Below are 18260 nucleotides of genomic sequence, written 5' to 3' on the forward strand. Positions count from 1 at the left end.
TCTCACCGCCTGACTCATTCATTGGCTTTGTGGCCCCTTCTCCTTGCCACCTCCAATCACAGGGCTCTGAATGACACATAGAGGAGGAAGTGGGCCCACTAACCACCCCTCCTGCTTCTTCTAACCTGCATAGCAACAGAGCGGATAAACCTTTGCTAAAATTCAGTAATGGTTTCTTCTCTGCACCTTAGAACAGATTTGAAAAGTGGATAGTTTTCTTATCATGAGGTGTTTGGGATTTGGAGATAGACAGTAGTCGGTGGAGCCTTTATTACACACACAGATTCAATGCAGTTCAATGCAAGCTCTGCTGTGTTCCTGGAGTTTAGTATTTATGTTGCATATATGTTTTTTCTTTGCTTTTATTTTTCCCCGTGTATTTGGGTTTGTTAACTTAGTAACAAACTACTGTGACTATGGAGAAATGATTTGTAGGCCCATCATAATTATTACACTGTCGCCTGATTGCAGTTGCGTCATCATTTTGCTTAATTGTTAGAAATGTTTCATTCACCAGTATACAAACAGGTGAATAAAACTAAAAGAAATATCATATTTCTAAAATTATATTTCAGTCATTCTTTCCACATTGTTTTCACCATTTGCGCCCCCTTCTTCTTCAATGATTCCGTGGCACCAAGTGCTTATCTGAAGGTGCTTCACTAATATTTGATTAACTGCATTTTGATGAGCATCTATTGACATTAATGTCATTGATTTAGCTGCAAAGCCAAACACTACAGCACTGCTGTGGGCACATTTTGGTTTTAAGCCAAATGAAAAAGGAGAGCCTAATAACTTGGAGGAGCTGATTTATCGGATTTGCAGCCAAAGGTGCTAAGACCACTAATCTAAAACTAATAGAGCCATAAAATGAACAGGAAAAATACAATAAAATTGTTAATCGCAATGATTTGTATAACAATCAATTGACAACTAAAATTCTATTATTGTGACGGCTTTAATGATTTGTTAAGCGCTTCTCCATACAACTTACATGAGGCCATAGCAAATTCATGGAGGCTGTGTTTTACACATTTGTGCAGACTGCAGAGGTTAGTGTTGCACATTGTCAGCTGGAGTCAACAAAACACCCTAAAAGGTAGCAATTATGGGTAAAAAGAGAGGAAGAAGGCAACTGCTGTACAATTTATACAGTAGTAAATTCATTCCACTTGCTGTTTTTGGTCCTGATCATACACACAATATGTTGCACTGAGAAATTGCCAAAGTTCAAACTAAACTGCTTGTCTATGCTGAAAATTCCCCACGGTACTTTTACAATAAACATGCCTCTTTACATAGACTTTATGAATCACTGTGATTTAAAATGATTGCTACAGTCGAGCAATAGACATTTACTTAGTATTAGAATTACTCTACCAGCATATGGAGTTCATGGCAGCCCTCAGTCAACTTATTAGAATTATTAGTGATTAAAGAACAATGATGAGTCATTTCTGCAACTGTCTTGTACAGTTAAAGATAAAGAGATAAAGAAATGTAACCAGTCAGGTCAGAACATCAAATGAATCATTACTTCTTGACTTCAAAGGAATGAGTGACAGCAGAGCAGGTTGTGAACATTATTATCATTACTCTGCTAATGAACGTGGCAGATTATTGGACGATCGGCGTATGTTTGTCCTTCCTTCTGTCTGTCTTTCTGTTAGCAACATTGACTGACGGATTTGGATGAAATTTTCAGGGAAGGTCCGAGATGACACAAGGACCACCTGATTAGATTTTGGCAGTGATGCAGCTTATAGTCTGGATCCACGGATTTGTTAAAGATTTCTGTTTCATTGCAAGATAGCAGCACGGCGTCACTAACTGTGACAACAAATGAACGCTACGTCAACTGTCTGCTGAAATCATACAGCGACTGAGCAGCCTTGGCGGAGTACTGTGCTCTCTGAGTGCTTCTCTTGTTATTATTATGGTCTGTGTGGCTAACTTTGTGGAGAAGCATCACATATACTGTATACACATCCTTACACAAGCTTGTGTATCTTTCACTTTCTGTGTCATAGACATTTCTTAAAGTGAAAAGTTGTTTATAACTGTAAAATCTCCAGTCACACAGCAGCACTTTTACTAAAACTTCAGAAGATGATAGACACAAGGAACATTTACCAATTCTGACTCAATTCTAACTTTTTGAACCCTCTTTATGTTTTATACTTTTTATATTAAATAAAGTACAGCCAGATTAAATGATATCTCATGTTGAAAGCTGTGGTTGGAGGATGTCTGTTTTATTGGTCTGCAATGTGAGGTCTGACAACAGCCTGGAAAAAAAGCTGCCTGTTTTCTGTTTCCTTTTAATGCAGTTTCCATTCAGCGCACCAGCTATGTTCCTTACATCGTGTAAGAAGTTGTCTCACCCATCAAAACAGAGAGCCAGTTAACTGCTTAATGCTGCCTTTTACCTCCGCCTTGCGTTGCAGCACCTTGACACCGCTGGTCTTTAATGGACCGTCAGCTCGTGCTGGCTTCATGTCACTTGATTGAAGTGTAGAATTACGACTGGATTACCGCTTATTTTCTCCTTGTGTAATGTCACAGTTGGACAGAACAGAAGCGTTTGGCCCTGAGCACTGGAACAATGCTAGAGCTCCATCACAGACTGCTGGCCCCTAGGTGACTCTTTTCCCTCTTTCTGCTCTGTGGAGTTGATATCAGCTATGCGTTTCTCTCTGTATGTCTATAGGAGACTGAAGGGCTTATTTGTTTTCCCCCTCGTTGCTCTTTGACTCGTTTCCCCTCAAACGTGTCTGAAACATTGTTATCTCTGGCCAGACGCCTTTTTCACAGAGAGTTATTGAATCATGTCAAGTTGCCGTCCCCCGAGTTTCAAATGCAAGCTGTAGAAAAATTAGCCATTGCTTCCGCATGACAAGTGGGATCTATTAGTGTGCTCTCGTCCTGCAAAGCATGAGCATCCAACGGGCCGCTGGGGATCTCGGCTGGCTGTGCACTTGTCCGCATCAAGCTCCCGGGGCATTAGACCAATGTTATAGGCAGGAGAAGCAGCCAGAGCCACAGCAAAAACCAGTGTGTCTCATCTGATGAGCCGATACCTAAAGGGGTGAGGCTGGGCAGCATGAGCAATATCAGCACGCACCCACTTCCAGTCTAGCCAGGTCTTACTCACACTGGTCAGACTGGCCACTTGTTTTATAATCACTATTGTACAAGCATCAGTGGTTGTATCTGTTCTGTAGATTATCAGATTACCATCAGCTACGACACCACTACTGTGACGGCTTCTGTCAGATCTTTGTAAACCAGAGGGAGCTATACAATAAAATCAATCATGTTTCTCTCTGTCTCTTTTATTTTGTTTTATTCTTAAATTAAGTGGATTGTGTCACACATTATGTACAGTACAAGGCAATTTTTGAAAATCAGTCTTTGACCTCTGATCAGGTCACTCAACATTGGAGTTTTTAATTTTGGATGTTCCATGTGTTCAATTCGAACTTTAAATGAATCAGTTTTAAATGCTGTAATCAAAATTACTTTAAAAATCCTCCTTCAAGCGTAGATTTTTAACTGTTTAATAGTTAATATTCTGACTTTAATTTGTATTAAATTCTGTGTTTCTCTTATGCTTTCAAATACATTTTGTACACTGTCTTCCTCTTCCTGAGACTGCCTTTGAAATAAAGATTTAATTAACTAACATTAAGGTCAAAATGCCTCCATCTCCCTCGGGGCCACAGGTTTAGTCATGTGCTCACGCCCCAATCATTGAGGCTACGCCACACATTAGCATTCCAAATGTTGTTTGTATTAGTTCATTTTTTTTATTTACTGCCTGTAGAAAATACAGACTTTTAACCACCTTGTCAGATGGTGACGTAGCGTAGCCGTAAGTGAGACACCAGCCCATACACATAATTACCAGGGGCCTGCCATCTAATTGACCTTGGTCAGTCACAGTGTGGTGGGACGCAGGGTTTCCTTCTTAAATGCCATCATCACTATCTGCCAGTTATAGCAGAGCCGCATCTAAAGTAGGGTTTGCGTGCATTTTACATTTGTTTTTCAGATTTTTCTCATGTTTATTTGTTTTCTCTTTGTAGGTATCTCAGTAACAAAGAAGACACATACTTGTAAGTACTAACACTTTTTATTTATCTGGTTTTTATTGTAGTACCATTTTAAAACAGTAACAATGTCATTTAATTCCAGGGCAAATCTTATACTTAATGTGAAAAAAACCAAAACAAATTCCCCATCCCTCATATACAGTAGAAATGATAACATCATTATGTTTGTATCTATGTTGACTCTTTTTCATCATTGCCTGACTAGTACAGTAATAAATCAATACCTTCAATTAGATCTATGCCTTCCACTTTCTCTGTTCTATATTTTTCCATTTCCAGACTGGAGAGAATATGATGATAACCCCAGAGAGGAAATTAAAATGCTATGCAGTCTTATGACTGTTTGATAATCATGCACATTTGAAGCAGGCAGTGTGGTGAAGCACCTCTTTGTTTTCTGCAAGGCCTTGCAGCTGAACAACACGGATGTGGTGTTGTGTGGTGGTTTGTAACCTCTGAGGCTGCATTAACTACCAAAGCCTGTATTCTTCAAGAACAGATCTTATCACTAAAATTGAAAGATACAGTGTGTGACATGTGTTTCACACGTGAAATACAAGGCTTTCTTTGTGCGCTACAACAATAGTACACAGGCTTTGCCTTTTCTCACAGCCACTGCCTTTTCAATTTCAGCCTGTTCATTAAGAATTGATGAACAGTCCAACCTGTAGAAATCAATGATTTCCATGAGATTTGTACTGTATTTTGACACATGTGAAGTGCAATCGAAAAGGCATGTAAAAACACTTTTGTGTAGTGTTCTGCAGTGTGTCTGTGTGTGCGTGTACATCCGTATGTGTGTGATCATACCCCACTGTGTGAATGGAAGAAACTAGCCCTGAAGGCTATCCTTTCGCTCTGATCACTCTGATGAAACTTGTGGAGAGGGAAGGCCAGAGGGCTTTTCTGTAAGAGCGGTCGGAGTGTTTCAGATTGTGAGAGGCTGCATCTCTCCCTGTAAAACACCCTGGCTCTTTCTTACATCAGACAGCAGGGCAAAGGATATGATCTTCAATGTTCGACAGCTCTACCTTACTCAAACAGCCCCGTCAAAACAGCAGCGTGATTGTGTGTTCTGCTATTTGCTTGTCTGGAGGGGCTATAGTATTTTTTTTTTTTTGATGTGTGTGTGAGAATGTTCGTGTTTGTGTCAGGATATCTTCAAGGTAGAACAGAAATGCTTTGACCCACCATCCACCACCCCACTATCTTAATTAGTGCGGCGCTAAGCACCTCTACACTAGAAGGGGGCTCAAATCAAAGAGCATGATTTAGGAGTCTTGGGTTCAAAGCTCTGGGCAGAGACTGGACTACGCTGTCTCATTTCAGTGAGAAATATTAAAATCTTGTCCATGTGAGGAAATCAAAGTAAAGCCTCTTAACAAGTAGTTGATTGCTGTGCCTCACAGACAGGAAGCGGCGATAGAGCCTCGTCAGAGCTGTGTGCACAAGAAAAAGTTCAAGGGCCAGTTAATGGTCATTGAGAATGTGGAGGGAAGGTCTTTTTCAGAGAAGCCTGGTGATTATATGGCTGCTGGAGTAATAATGAGGGAGATGTCTCTGCCCTACATGGTTATAGCCAGGCTGTGGATCTATTTCTGTTCTGGAAGTGAAAACATTGGCTTCCCCGCTACACACCGCCACTTGTAATGTGAGCTTGGCAGTCTTGCTTGTATGTGTATGTGTGTGCAGGTATATTAGTTTCTGTGTGTGTGTGTGTGTGTGTGTGTGTGTGTGTGTGTGTGTGTGTGTGTGTGTGTGTGTGTGTGTGTGTGTGTGTGTGTGTGTGTGTGTGTGTGTGTGTGTGTGTGTGTGTGTGTGTGTGTGTGTGTGTGTGTGTGTGTGTGTGCAGCAGGTCTTCCCAGTCCAACCCAGACCACAGGGATGGGCTGTGTCTCTGACTAACTCCCCACTCTGCCTGAGTGATCAAACTGCTGGAAGCTCCCTGCCATGCCAGTCCCCTCATCAATATAAATTACAGGGGCAGCTGTTCACTGGCAGACTCCTCTCCTCTCCTCTCCTCTCCTCTCCTCTCCTCTCCTCTCCTCTCCTCTCCTCTCCTCTCCTCTCCTCTCCTCTCCTCTCCTCTCCTCCGCTTCCGTCTTCCATCTACCCAAATTCACTAATCATTAAGCCATCAGAAGGTGAAGTATTCTTGATGAAAACAGATACTTATATCATCGTGCCAATGGCTGTGATGTCCTCTTCCCCCATTCAGGGCTTATGTAGATTTATTGTCTGAGGCTGCACCCTCTCTTCTCTTTATCTGTCTCCCCTTCTTTCTTCATTTCCCCTGAAGGGGCAGCCCCCTTGCTAGCACTTGTTTTCACCACAAGTCTGTGATTCTCAGCAAGAAGTCAGCTGTGGTTTTCCTGTGCATTGCTCTGACAGTTTTACATATGCTCTGCTATATGGAGTTTTGGTAGCTTGGTGTATCTCTCAAACTGCCCGTGTCGAGAGGAGGTGACAGTTAAAAGGCGAGGATGTAAATTTGTATTGTAGCTTTTTTTTTTCCTTGATGGTGGACAGCAGATACACACCATCACCTTCTCCTACCTCAGCAGGGCTGCGTTGCTGCAAGATGAATTTCTGTTTGGACCTGTTGAGAAAGTTGGTGTGGAGCAGAGGCTCAGATGCAGCAGCTGATTACACTGAGATTAGACGTCTCACCTCTAATCTACCATCAGCAGTCTGGGACTCGGTCTCGCAGCTCGAATAGTAGAGAACTAGCTAACGCATGCACACACAGGTCATGTAGCCAGGATGCTCTTCCTCGAACAGTGCAGATCTCCTGATTACCTCGAGCTAATCCTCTCACTCTCTCTTGCAGCTGTAAATGTACAATATACTGATTGTCTACTGACTGTTCGGGCCATTATAAACAAGAAGACAAAGATCTGCATATCCACATCAAACTGCATGTTTGGCCTCTTCTGTTAAGGAATATACAAAACATACAGGAATCCAAATATGAGAAATACAAAAAATTGAATGATTAAATTCAATAAAGCCATAGTAAAACTGTGTGAATTTGCCCCTCTCTGGTGGTCTTAGTGTAAACTGAAGAACACCAGCATCACAAACGTTATTATTCATGCACTATTCATGCCATGTTATTGTGTTTGATTTCATTATGTTTCACACATGCTTGCAGTATTTTGCCAGTCCTCCGTCATCATGTGTAGGGTGTGTAATGTGTGTCTGGTTTTAGATTGGGAATAGAGTGGCCAGAGGGAGGCAGTAGTACAAATGTAACTCCGGGAAAAAGAGAAAAGGAGACAGACGAAGTTTCTTCCCTTCAGTCTACAGATGCATTTTCGAGAGTCCCACTTTTTTTCCACCCTGTATTTATCTCCATTGTAGTGACAGACCTCTTACACTGATTGAGAAACATGGCCTTCTTGCCCTGCATCTTCATTTATTTGCTAGCAGCTTGTATTGAGTTTCTCTCGTCAGTTATGTGCACTCACATACTAATAGTACAGCCAATCTGTTTTAAAGGAACCAGATGATTTAGATTCTTCTGTACTGCCTCAGAAATGCAGAGAGCAGAGTTGGAGTGAAATTTTATCACTCACTGCGGCACACTCAAAGTCATAAAGCTAGAGTTTTTAGACTTCTTGCTTTTGTGCATTTTTTTTTTCTTTACAGAACACTATTAAAAGTATTCTGGTACATGTTTTTGAAACAGCCTTATTAATCCCAATAATGCTCTGTGTGTTAACATGTCACAATGACAGCTTTTACTGTTGGAAAGCATCTCCTTTACTATTAAATGACATGGCGGATCCTGCTGGGATGTCTGCGCTGTAGAATGTTAATGCATTGGCTGTGTGACTTGAGGTATTTGCAGTTAATCAAACATGAGATTTATGGTCCTTAATAGTGCTGTACATTGCCAATTTAGGAGAATAATATGTCCCAGTTGCTGTCTAATTTTGCTTGGCAACAGGCGCACTCCTGTGGAATCGCCCGGGGCAGTGTGAGTTGTCTCTGCATAGCTCAGTGTTCCATGCTCAGTGGTTGTTTGAAGGTATTTCATCACATTGTTGCCTTGATTCAGCTCTGTGGGGATTTGTTAGTTGCACTCATGTGGGAAGTGCATCCAGTACATTGTTAAGCTAGGGCTGATAATGAAGATCAGCCAGCCAGAGTCCCCTGAGCTACATGCCGAGAGATAGTCTAGTGAGACGCACAGCACAGACATAGCGGAGCAGGACGAGCACACACACACACACACACACACACACACACACACACACACACACACACAGCAATACACACAGACACAAAGGAATCATCAGCACAAAACATACAACATTGTGCTGTAGTGTTACAGTAACAAAAAAAAACAAAAACAGTGCAGCACCACGTTCTGTACAGTAGATTATCATCAAATACATTTTACTCTGTTGTTCTTACCAAATATTGCTCCAAGTTTGTAAAAATGTGCCATTCTGATGTTTAAACTTAAGCTGAGCATTTTTTTTTTTTATTGCAATCATTTTAATGTTGTTGGATTTTTGTTAAAACTGTAATTGACGATGCAGGGCCCCACTACGCACAGCCGCACTTTCTGTGGAAAGTTATTTGATTCTCAGCATGGTACTAGAACCGATTGTTTCCTCTTCTCCCAGAGCAACATTGAATGCTTAAATTGACACAATCTTTTTCTCCGGCTGTACTCTAGGTTATGTTTCATCGTACTCTATTTGTTTGTTCCACAAAAGCAGTATTTTCTTTTTGGACATTTTGGTTTAATCTATAATAGACGGCTATTTTTTTTTTTTCTGAAGTAGGTCAGTGTAATCACAACAGTGAGGGATGGACAGCCACTGTAAAAGGGAAATCAATAGAGCTATCTATTTGTCGTAAACCAGGCCAACGTGATTTTTCTCTATTTTTCCTCTCCTGCCATGTCTTTTCCTCTCCAACTCAATATGGCAGGTCCTCATTTTTCAGTAAAAGCATTATGTCTGCCATTTTGTAAAATTGCAAATGGCCTTTGTACATGCACTTTCTTTGCATAAGTTTCTGTGGGTAAGGACTCTTCTTTTTATCACCTTCTAGGGGCCCAGGGTGTTTTATAAGGCGGAGAGTCGTGAGGGGAGCCGTAGGGGTGCAAGACAGGTTTTTGTGGGTGCTCCGCTTTTGTTGGCGCTTAATCTGGTTCTTCTCTTGGTGCCGGCTCTTTCAGAGAATTTGAGCCGGAGTGAAGAGAGACCTCGTCAGCTTTTCCTCACCCTTTCCCTTTTGTGTCTCATGCAAAACTGAAAGGCCCTGTCTTGAAGCGTTGTCAGACCAGAAAACAAGAGTAAGTGACATGTGACAAGGACACAATGCTCGGATGGGCCAGCCAAAGTAAGCGGCCCCATCTGCTGCGGGCGATTTCTCTTATGCCGGCTGTCGGCCGCCTCAGGTGGAAGGGGCCAGGGAGCGAGGGCTGCGCTGAGATGGTGGCTGCTGCCAGGCGAAGCAGTTGGCACGGCTGGGAGGGCACGGCTGGCCTCGCGCTCGCCGCCGCACACAGTCGGTCAGCCTTTGCACGAGCGCGGGTTATCCATCTCTCATCAGGTTTCCGATGCCTCATCACTTTCCCATGGTGTACACACATTCGGCACAGGACAAGAGTGTCAGCATGTAATGAAAGGTTTGATTCATGAGGGCGACAGAGGCGGAGGTCATGGAGCTCCTCCAGATATGATCCTGACTGATGCTGATGGGGAAGCTTTAAGATGGGGTCCATAATTATATGTCCTTGTGCCATCATCAGGTTCCTTTGTTTCAGAAATTAATGGTCTTTTGAGACAAATTATACAAAACTGGAGTGGTTCAAAATCAATGCATTTGTCGTCTCAGTTATTCCATTGTGCATTTTTATGATATGGAAGCTCTACAATATTATGCACAAATAAAAATGAGCAAAATTTATGTATAAATTAATTCTTGGAATGTTGTTGAATAATGAGCAAGGTGTCCTCGGCAATATAATTCATTTGAAACGTCTTACGGTGTATGCACTATTTGAAGATCAATAATAATCATCACAGTGCATCAAAGAAAAAAAATATGTTGGGACAAAACACAACAAACTGCATACTGATCAAATGTGTGCTGAGGCTGAATTAGATAATTTGAAGTGAGGATCATATGATGCCACTCTGTTCAGAAACTAAAGTAGAAACAGAAGTTACATACACAAAGAAGAAAGCAGACGTGCTCACAAAAGCTTTCGGTGATATTATACATTGACATTTGTGCTGATCGCATTGTGCCCATTTTGTTGAATCTGCTTTATTAGAGAAATGCTGTTTTTTCCGCGTTGCTATTAATTTGTGTTTCTGTGGGTGTGCAGTGTGAGAACAGAGGGATGCGGTTAACCCATTGTGAAGTTAGCCGTCATCATTAAGATTCTGCAGATAACAGGCATGCGGATTTCTACTGCTCAGCATTATAGGATCCCAGACATCAAAGGCAGGTTTTCATTCTACTGTGTCTGCGGTACGGTGAAGGGAAAGGAAGAAAAAAAAAACAGGTAAGGAGATATGAAGTCAGGGAAATAAAGCAGATTGGGAGAAGACAGGAGAACATGTATACGGTTCGTAGCTACGTGGGAGTCAGGTGACACAGTGCTCTATAATGTGTTTGATGCCACAGAGGGTCCCTCCTGCATAGTTAGCGCTTTGCTAAATTGGTGTCCCCTCTGATTAAGTGGCACGGCCCTTAATAGCACTGTGGTTGACTGCAGGTTGGTTCACTTTAAAGATCAAGTTCATTTCTCACTGTGATCATTAAAATGCAGGTATGCGTAACTCAAAACAATTTTTTTTCCATTTCTATTTTTTCTCCTCTCTTACCAGTAGCCCCGTTGTCGGCTCTTGCTTTCATGTAGCCTCCTTTCATATCTAATCAATATAAAAGTGCTGTCAATAATATTTTTCTTTGTGCAAATCTTGTAATACTATTTCCAGTTCTATTACACAGATAGTACAATGAAGTTCCGCTTAATTCAGATTATTTTCTCTTTCAGCATGGTGCCATTATCCTTGTGCCATTACATCAGAGTGAGCTGTTCTACAGTGAGAGTATTGAATGTACAAGAGCGAGAAATATGCTGTTCTCCAGTATTGTGCTGGATTACAGAATCAAGGTCGACTCACAAGACACAGAGCAGCATTATCCCTTAATCCTGTGTTTTGGTTTCAAATAGCCTTTTTACACCTAATCTTCACAAGTAAAATGACAAACATGAATACTGAGGTAGGTATTTAAATGTGCATTACCTGCAATGTTAAGGTCAAAGGCTTATGCTGACTTAAAGTGGCTCTGTATTTTGTGAAAGAACAGACAATCATGTGTTATGTTGTTGCGGCTGTATTACAGAAGACTAGGGAGTCTTGTGATGAAATTCCCTCAGGCAGTTTCAGATGGATAAGTCTGGGAACTTTTCATCCAAACTATGACTCATATCTTGTTTGTTTTCCCACTTTTTTGTGTTTGTAGACTGTAAAATTTTGAAGGAAGATACTATTTCCCCCTCACTTTCACCTCTCACCAAATTTAGTTTGGCCCACTGTGCATGGAGGACAAGGTTCACTGAGTCAATAGATACAATGAGCACAGCGCTTACACTACGAAGGCAGTGTCTCCCCTTGACCAAACTGGTCTCAGAGTGTCCGTCAGGCTCAGCTGTGGCAGAGCTGGAGGAAACTTAAAGGTGCTGTGAAAGACTAAAAGTGGGCCAGCCGCTGCTGCCTCCTGTTGACCTACCTTGTTCAGAGGGTCCAGGTACAGACTGATGACAGGACTCCTCCTCGGCGGACCACATTACTAATGTGTGAGGGTGCAAGAGGAACACATCCAGTGATGAATCACTCCCCTGCACCCATGGCATCCTCATAAGTCAAGAGTAAAAGTGTTGAGAGTGCGCGCAGTAAAGAGATCCTTCGTCCCGTCCACCATAGAGAAACTCCATCCAGGCCCGGTGGAAGAGGGGAAGGGGGAAGGCTAAGTGGTGCACATCACGCATAGCCTGAAGATCTCCCTCAATCTTGAGGAAAACATTAGTCCCACCGGTGGGTTGCTTGTTTTTTTTTTTTTTTTATAAAGCACATAGAACTTTGGAAAAGTTACTTTCATGCTTGAACAGAGCTGCTTTTTTTAAAATAAATGAGAGTAATCTACATTACGTTGATCTGGAATGCCTCACTGGACCAACCGCATTACCTGAAGTCACAGAGCGAACATTAACTATGTGTTAGTTTAAGCTAAAACTGTTTTCTTCGGAGGATTTTCTACACTGAGCAGTCACCAGAAAAGGCACCATCTCATTATTCACTTTGGTGTTTCAGGAGTTAGAATAACTATGAAATTGTTCAGCCCAAAATCAGAGAAAAGACCGAGCGTGTAGACGCTTCGCCAATTTTTTTTTTATTCTGAAAACAACTTTTTTTGATGCAAATCTTGTACATCAGGTTTGTTTCTCGGTTGTCTTCTTTTCTCTGAGCCTTAAGCCAGAAGGTTAAACTATTTTAGTTTACACGCCTACCTCCCCCCCGGAGCCGATGTCGGACTATACTGGTGATGTTGGGGGAGTGTGTAAGTTTGACGCTAGGTAATACATCACACACTCCAGGGGGTCTCCCTGGTATGCTCCTCAATAATGAAGTTCATTCGTTAACTTCTCCCTCAAAGGCCAAGTTCCCCTGCTGCCCTTTTCAACAGCCATTGCAACCCTTACCAGAGTCACCCTACTAACAGAAAAAAAAGACACATCATCATGCTTTTTCCCCTTGACAGGCTCAGTGGTTGCCTTTGCAGGGCATGAAGAATAAGCAGGTCCATTACCAATCCCTCATGCCTGGTTATAGCCATAATTATCACAGGGAAAATGACCTGCTCTGTTTGGTTTGCCGTGGAGGGGCTGCGCCTTCCTAATCACCTCCTCCTTCCCTCCTATCGTCCTCCTGCCATGGAGATGGAGCTGGTTTTGGGGGAGTCTTGCCAGTTCATTAGAATTCACAGGGTTCCACCTCCCTGCCTAGCCAAGCTAAGCCTCTCACACAGGCTGCCATGCCTGCGATAATCTCCTCTTCTCGTTCCCTTTCGCTCCTTCTCTGTCTATCCTCCTATCCCTTTCCTTTCTGTCCCCAAGGGCAGCCTCACACAAAAGAGATGCAGTGCAATTCATTGTTAAATCTGATTTCTATTGATCTATTGAAAAATTGTTCTGAGAGATATATGATAGCACTCCAGCAGTGATGATGAGCTCTCTTTACCTCTGCCTTTTCAGCTGATAAACCAAAGAAACAGATTTATTCCAGTTAGTTAAATATAACAGCCTTTTTTAAAAAAAAAAAAAAAAAAAAAAAAACTTTGTCTATGAAGTGCATTTTTTTTTCAAGGTTGCATCCACTAACTGAGCATCGAGTTCCAGCGAGCAAATTATAAACACTTTTGCTGAAGTGGAATGACTTTTGACTTATGTTTTGCAGAAAAATAACAGCAAGAAAACAAACTGCCACTCGACAAATTAGTGATTAAAAAGCAGCTGAGGACATTTGTTTTCAGTTGAAATAGTTTGGTGCTTATCTTATTGTTCACAGCCTCCTGTCACCACCTCAGTCATACCTGCAAAGAATTAGTTAATGTGGAGCAGACATGCAAGTCTGCTTTAAATTATGTGGTCAGTCAATAGAGAATACTTTGGCTTTGCTGCAAATATGACACAGTACGCAGTATATTTTTTTCTTTGACAAAATATGATGATTCAATAGATTTGGAAATACCAGGGCCTTGTATTTTTACGTTTGCTCATAAAAAATATTTAAATTTCAATCTATAAATAATCGTGGCAGTAAAACAAAAGGCTGTAGCCTTGTCAACCATTCACTATAAGTACTGTGTTGTTGATTCTGATTACATGACAGATGACAGGTGTACACTTCACCTATGTAGGAATGATACGCTTTCATGTCTCTTCCTTTTGACCCCACTATTCTATAAATATTGTGTCTGTGTGTATGTGTGTTCAGCGACAGACAGACAGACAGACAGAGGCTGGTGCTGATCTAGCCCCGGGGCTGCTGTGCATATAAAGGATGAAGGGCAGTGTATACAGTCATTAATCTGGAGTCATCTGATCTGAGTGTAACTATAAAAATTTTAAAAAGCACAACGCTTACCTACAGCTGCTACCTCGCTAGACGAGACACATTGCGCGGCTCCATGGAAAATCCATTAGTCGTAATGAGTTAACAGCATTTCCTGTAGCTACACATACCCTACCATAAAATACCGGCACAGCAGCGGCATGTAGTGTGTTTTTAAACTCTCACTGCTCTTACTTAAACTTGTCTTTAAATGCAACCCTCCGCAGTCCTCTGGACATAACCCAATAGTGTCCTCTATTTTCACTGAAATAGATATTTCCTTTGTTGTCTGTGTGATTTATTGAAGTCTTCCCACAAGTGGAAGCCCCCAGGAAATTGCCTAGAATGGCCCTAAATTGGTTTATGATTGTGTGGTGTGGGCCGGTGCTGTTATGGTTCTAATATTATGCCCTCCACTCCCTGGCATCTATATTAAATTGATCTGTATTGTTTTCATGGAGTGCCTGTTGGAGCTTGTTAATTCTACCGCTGCTTGAGGCTGGTGGTGCAGTTCCAAACACCCAGGTGGCTCTGTGGTGGAATATAAGCCTCGGCTTTCTGAAACACTTCACAGTGAGATTGGGACACAGAATGAGGAAGTGTTTATCTTGTGGGGTCAAAGGCCGTGGAGTGCAACAGCGTGCAGACTACAGGTCTGCGGTTAAAAAAGGCCAGTCCAGAGTTGTAAGAGTTAACGTGGATCAGCTGCGTGGTGAGTCTGTGCATGGAATGGCTACTGACAGACTGCTAATGAGGCCATTATCAGGTCTCGTCCCCTCCTCTCCTCTGGGGACACCAGTGGATGTTCTGTACCACATCTCAATTGAATTTCATTTCACAGGGCTTGTTTATAGTAAATGCATTTGCTTGAATTAATCCACGAGGAGTGTGAGACACATGACTCGGTCCGTCTAACTGCAGAAATTTAGTGTTTAGTATCCGCTTCAGATCAGCATCTGTACCCACAGCGTGCTGACGGGAACGCTGTAACTTCACCATCAGAATTTCTGTTTTGTACTGCGGCATGTAAAGATGTTATTGACTAAAACGATTCTATCGATGTCTCCACATCACTGATTTAATACGCACAGACAGTTGACTATCAGTCCCTTTGTGGCTAAATCAATGCCCTAATGAACAAATATCAGCAGCATATTGGCATGCTGTCACTGGTAATGTGAGCAGTCAAGAAAGAGTGTGATCAAGAGCAAATGAAGCAGCTTTGCAGGAAACATTTGTCCCTTGGGAAGCCTGGGCTTTTAAATACAATTATATAAAGTTGGAGGCACTATATTTGTTGACTAGCTGAAAGGACAGAGCAACAGTCCTGTCACCTTTACTCTGGATAATCCACAGAGCACGCTGTCGACAGCTTTTGTAGGGGCTATTGCTATTGTTCAAAGTAGTATGTGTTTTTTTTGTAATTTGGATCATGGGAGTGTTGAAAGAGACAAGTCAGAGTGCAGTGAGACCTTAATTAAACCATACAGTTCAGTGGCTATGTAGCAAACTACTTTATTTATATTTAAAGAATAGATCTTTTCGTACGTGTGACCGCATGTGGTTTAATGTGACATTTTGGAATATTTCCTTAGGTGTTTTTTTAGAAGTAGCCACTGAGTGATTTTTATCATCATCCTGACTTGTAAGAAACTCTCAAAAGCTATTTTCCACACATACACTGTAGGTGAAAACTGCAGACAGCATGCAACTTCCTTCTCTCCTGATGCCCTGATTGTAATATGGCTGTTATCCTCCTTCCAGATGTTTTTAGATAACCTGCCAACAGATTCCACCCGTGCTATCCTGTCTTGTTTGTTTTTTTCCTTCTCCTTTGCCGTACCCCGGTGTGAAGCCACAGTGTGAAGAGCCCTGCTCACTTCTAGAAACACTGATGCAGCAGACAACTACTGATAGTGGCAGTTAAACATGTTCCTGCGTGGGCCTCGGCCCTGACTCATCTGGTGAACTTTGAAGATCTTGTGGGGAGACGCCATCATGAAAATTGAGATGTCTGCACCGTCTCTTACATCACATTGTTGTGAATCGTTTACCGTGGCCTGTCTGCGTCTAGTTTGTATCTCAGGCACGCTCCATTTGATTCTATCAGGCTCTGAATGATATTTTGTTCATTAGACAGTGTGCAATATGAGACCAATGTTGACACAACCTGAGTTAATGTGTTTAGTGACTCTAATGGATCATAGAGGTCCTAATGAAACATTGCCATGGGAAGATTTATGTTGCAAGCTGCTGAGTCCTCATTTCCATTTTATATGTGGCTTTATTCAATGAATAGAACACAACAGAAGACTCTAAATGAATACAGATATTTAAAGTACAACACATCATAAATAAACAATCAAAAAGCCTGTTACAATTACTTCATTAATATGAAAATGTTGCCCTGTGGAGGAGTCATAGTTCTGTGGCAAACATTCAGTGCTGCAGGGTTATTAAAGCCAAGCAACTGTGTAGGGAATGTAAAATGAGCCTCCTAAATCCAAATTTCCAAAAGTGAAACATGGACAGTGTAAAAAAAAAAAAAAAAAAAAAAAATAAAGCAGTGTTTTCGTTTTCCGATTTAAAATATTGCAGCGTCTGCGAGCGAAGCTGTGTGATGTTTGTCTTGAGACGAGATGATATGAGCACCAGCTTATTCGTGGAAATGCCAAATGGTTATTGGCCAAGGCTGGATTGCACTAAAACCAGAATATTGTATCAGAGAGAGGCAGCTGGTTAGGAGTCAGAACAGATTATCATATGAGAGAGGATGAGTGAGGAGAGGAGGGAGGGAGGGAGGGAGGGAGGGAGAGGCAGAGAGGAGGTAGAGACCGGAATGGAAAGCAGGGGGCGAGAGTGAGGAGGCGCAGGAGGAGGAAGAGGCAGAAGTGATAGGGAAGAAACTCATCGCCTGGTCGCTGTGGGGTGGAGGGGATCATCCAAACCCTTCCGTCACTATCTCCCCTTCTTCACCTGTCAGAAAGAGCATGTGAGAGCCGGGCGGAGGCGCAGGGGGAGGGAGAGGGAGGGGGAGAGAGGGGCACATGGGTCCTCTGAGAGGTCAGGAGACGATGCTGAGGCTCCACTCATCTTCTCTCTGCAAAGGGCCCACCGCTGCTCGCAGACATCTGGCCTCACACTGATCACTCATATCTACAGACAGGGAGGAGGAGGAGGAGTGGAGCGCTCTATCTTTGAACCACAGAGAAATTACAGATCCTCTTCTCCCTGCTTGCTTATTTTAGCATCTTTATGTTGTTTCTTTCCCGTTTTTATCGTTCACTATAACCTTTTTTTTTGACTTTTTTTCTTACCCTTGACATTTTTTTTTTTTAGAGCAAATAGGTGCACAGCAAGAAAAAAATGCAGCCTGCAAGAGCTGGTTCCTGACTTTATCCTTGCACTAAGAAAAAAAAAGATAAGCCACAGAAGATAGTTAAGAGTGTGCTGTGTCTAGCAAGCCGGTATACAAGACTGTGACTGCAATCAGTGGGAAGAGGGCCAGCTTCCCTGCCTGAGCTCTCAGCGCCCCTACTGGCTGCACGCTGTGCCAATCAAAGGCTGGTGGGTGGGGAGCAGTCAGACATGAGCACTGATGTCACAGTCACATGGATTCTGGTGTGGTCATGCTCGGAGGCTGAGAGACAGAGCTGTGCTGGCCAGCTGCTGCTGAGACAGCAGTGGAGGGCTTTGCGCTGGTGATAGTTCTTCTCTTATGGACGCGAAGCTTAATGATGTATTTTGTGATTTCAGCTATGAAAGGTAAGAGCGCGAAATGCATGCCGATCCCGCAGCCAGAGTAACAAGTAGGGAAGTACGGGGCTACGCTATTCATAGCCTGCCAACTCTTTGCATTTCATTTGCAAGGCATGAGTGTGACAGCGAGAGAGAGAGGGAGGGAGGGAGGGAGAGAGGGAGGGAGGAAATACAGTAATACAGTGCGTCTGATTGTGTCCAAGTGAATTTTGTGTTATCCATCTTTACGCGC

At 42.4% G+C, this 18260-nt stretch overlaps 1 protein-coding gene across 3 annotated transcripts in view; it reads left to right on the forward strand.

Annotated features, from left to right (window-relative positions):
* The window catches only part of roraa (RAR-related orphan receptor A, paralog a), a 179069-nt gene that overhangs the window by 116164 nt on the left and 44645 nt on the right, over positions 1–18260 (forward strand). Inside the window, exon 2 of one of the 3 annotated variants that reach the window (XM_023280603.3) lies at positions 4092–4121. The exons of 1 other annotated variant lie outside the window; for it this stretch is intronic. In XM_023280603.3, coding sequence (XP_023136371.1) covers positions 4092–4121 — 30 coding nt within the window. Of the gene's footprint in view, positions 1–4091; positions 4122–17876; positions 18035–18260 lie in introns of those variants that run through there. One more of the 3 variants, XM_023280605.3, reaches the window with a different exon arrangement.

Source organism: Amphiprion ocellaris, chromosome 3 (genome assembly GCF_022539595.1).
Source record: "Amphiprion ocellaris isolate individual 3 ecotype Okinawa chromosome 3, ASM2253959v1, whole genome shotgun sequence".
In the NCBI taxonomy this organism is placed as follows: Eukaryota; Metazoa; Chordata; class Actinopteri; family Pomacentridae; genus Amphiprion; species Amphiprion ocellaris.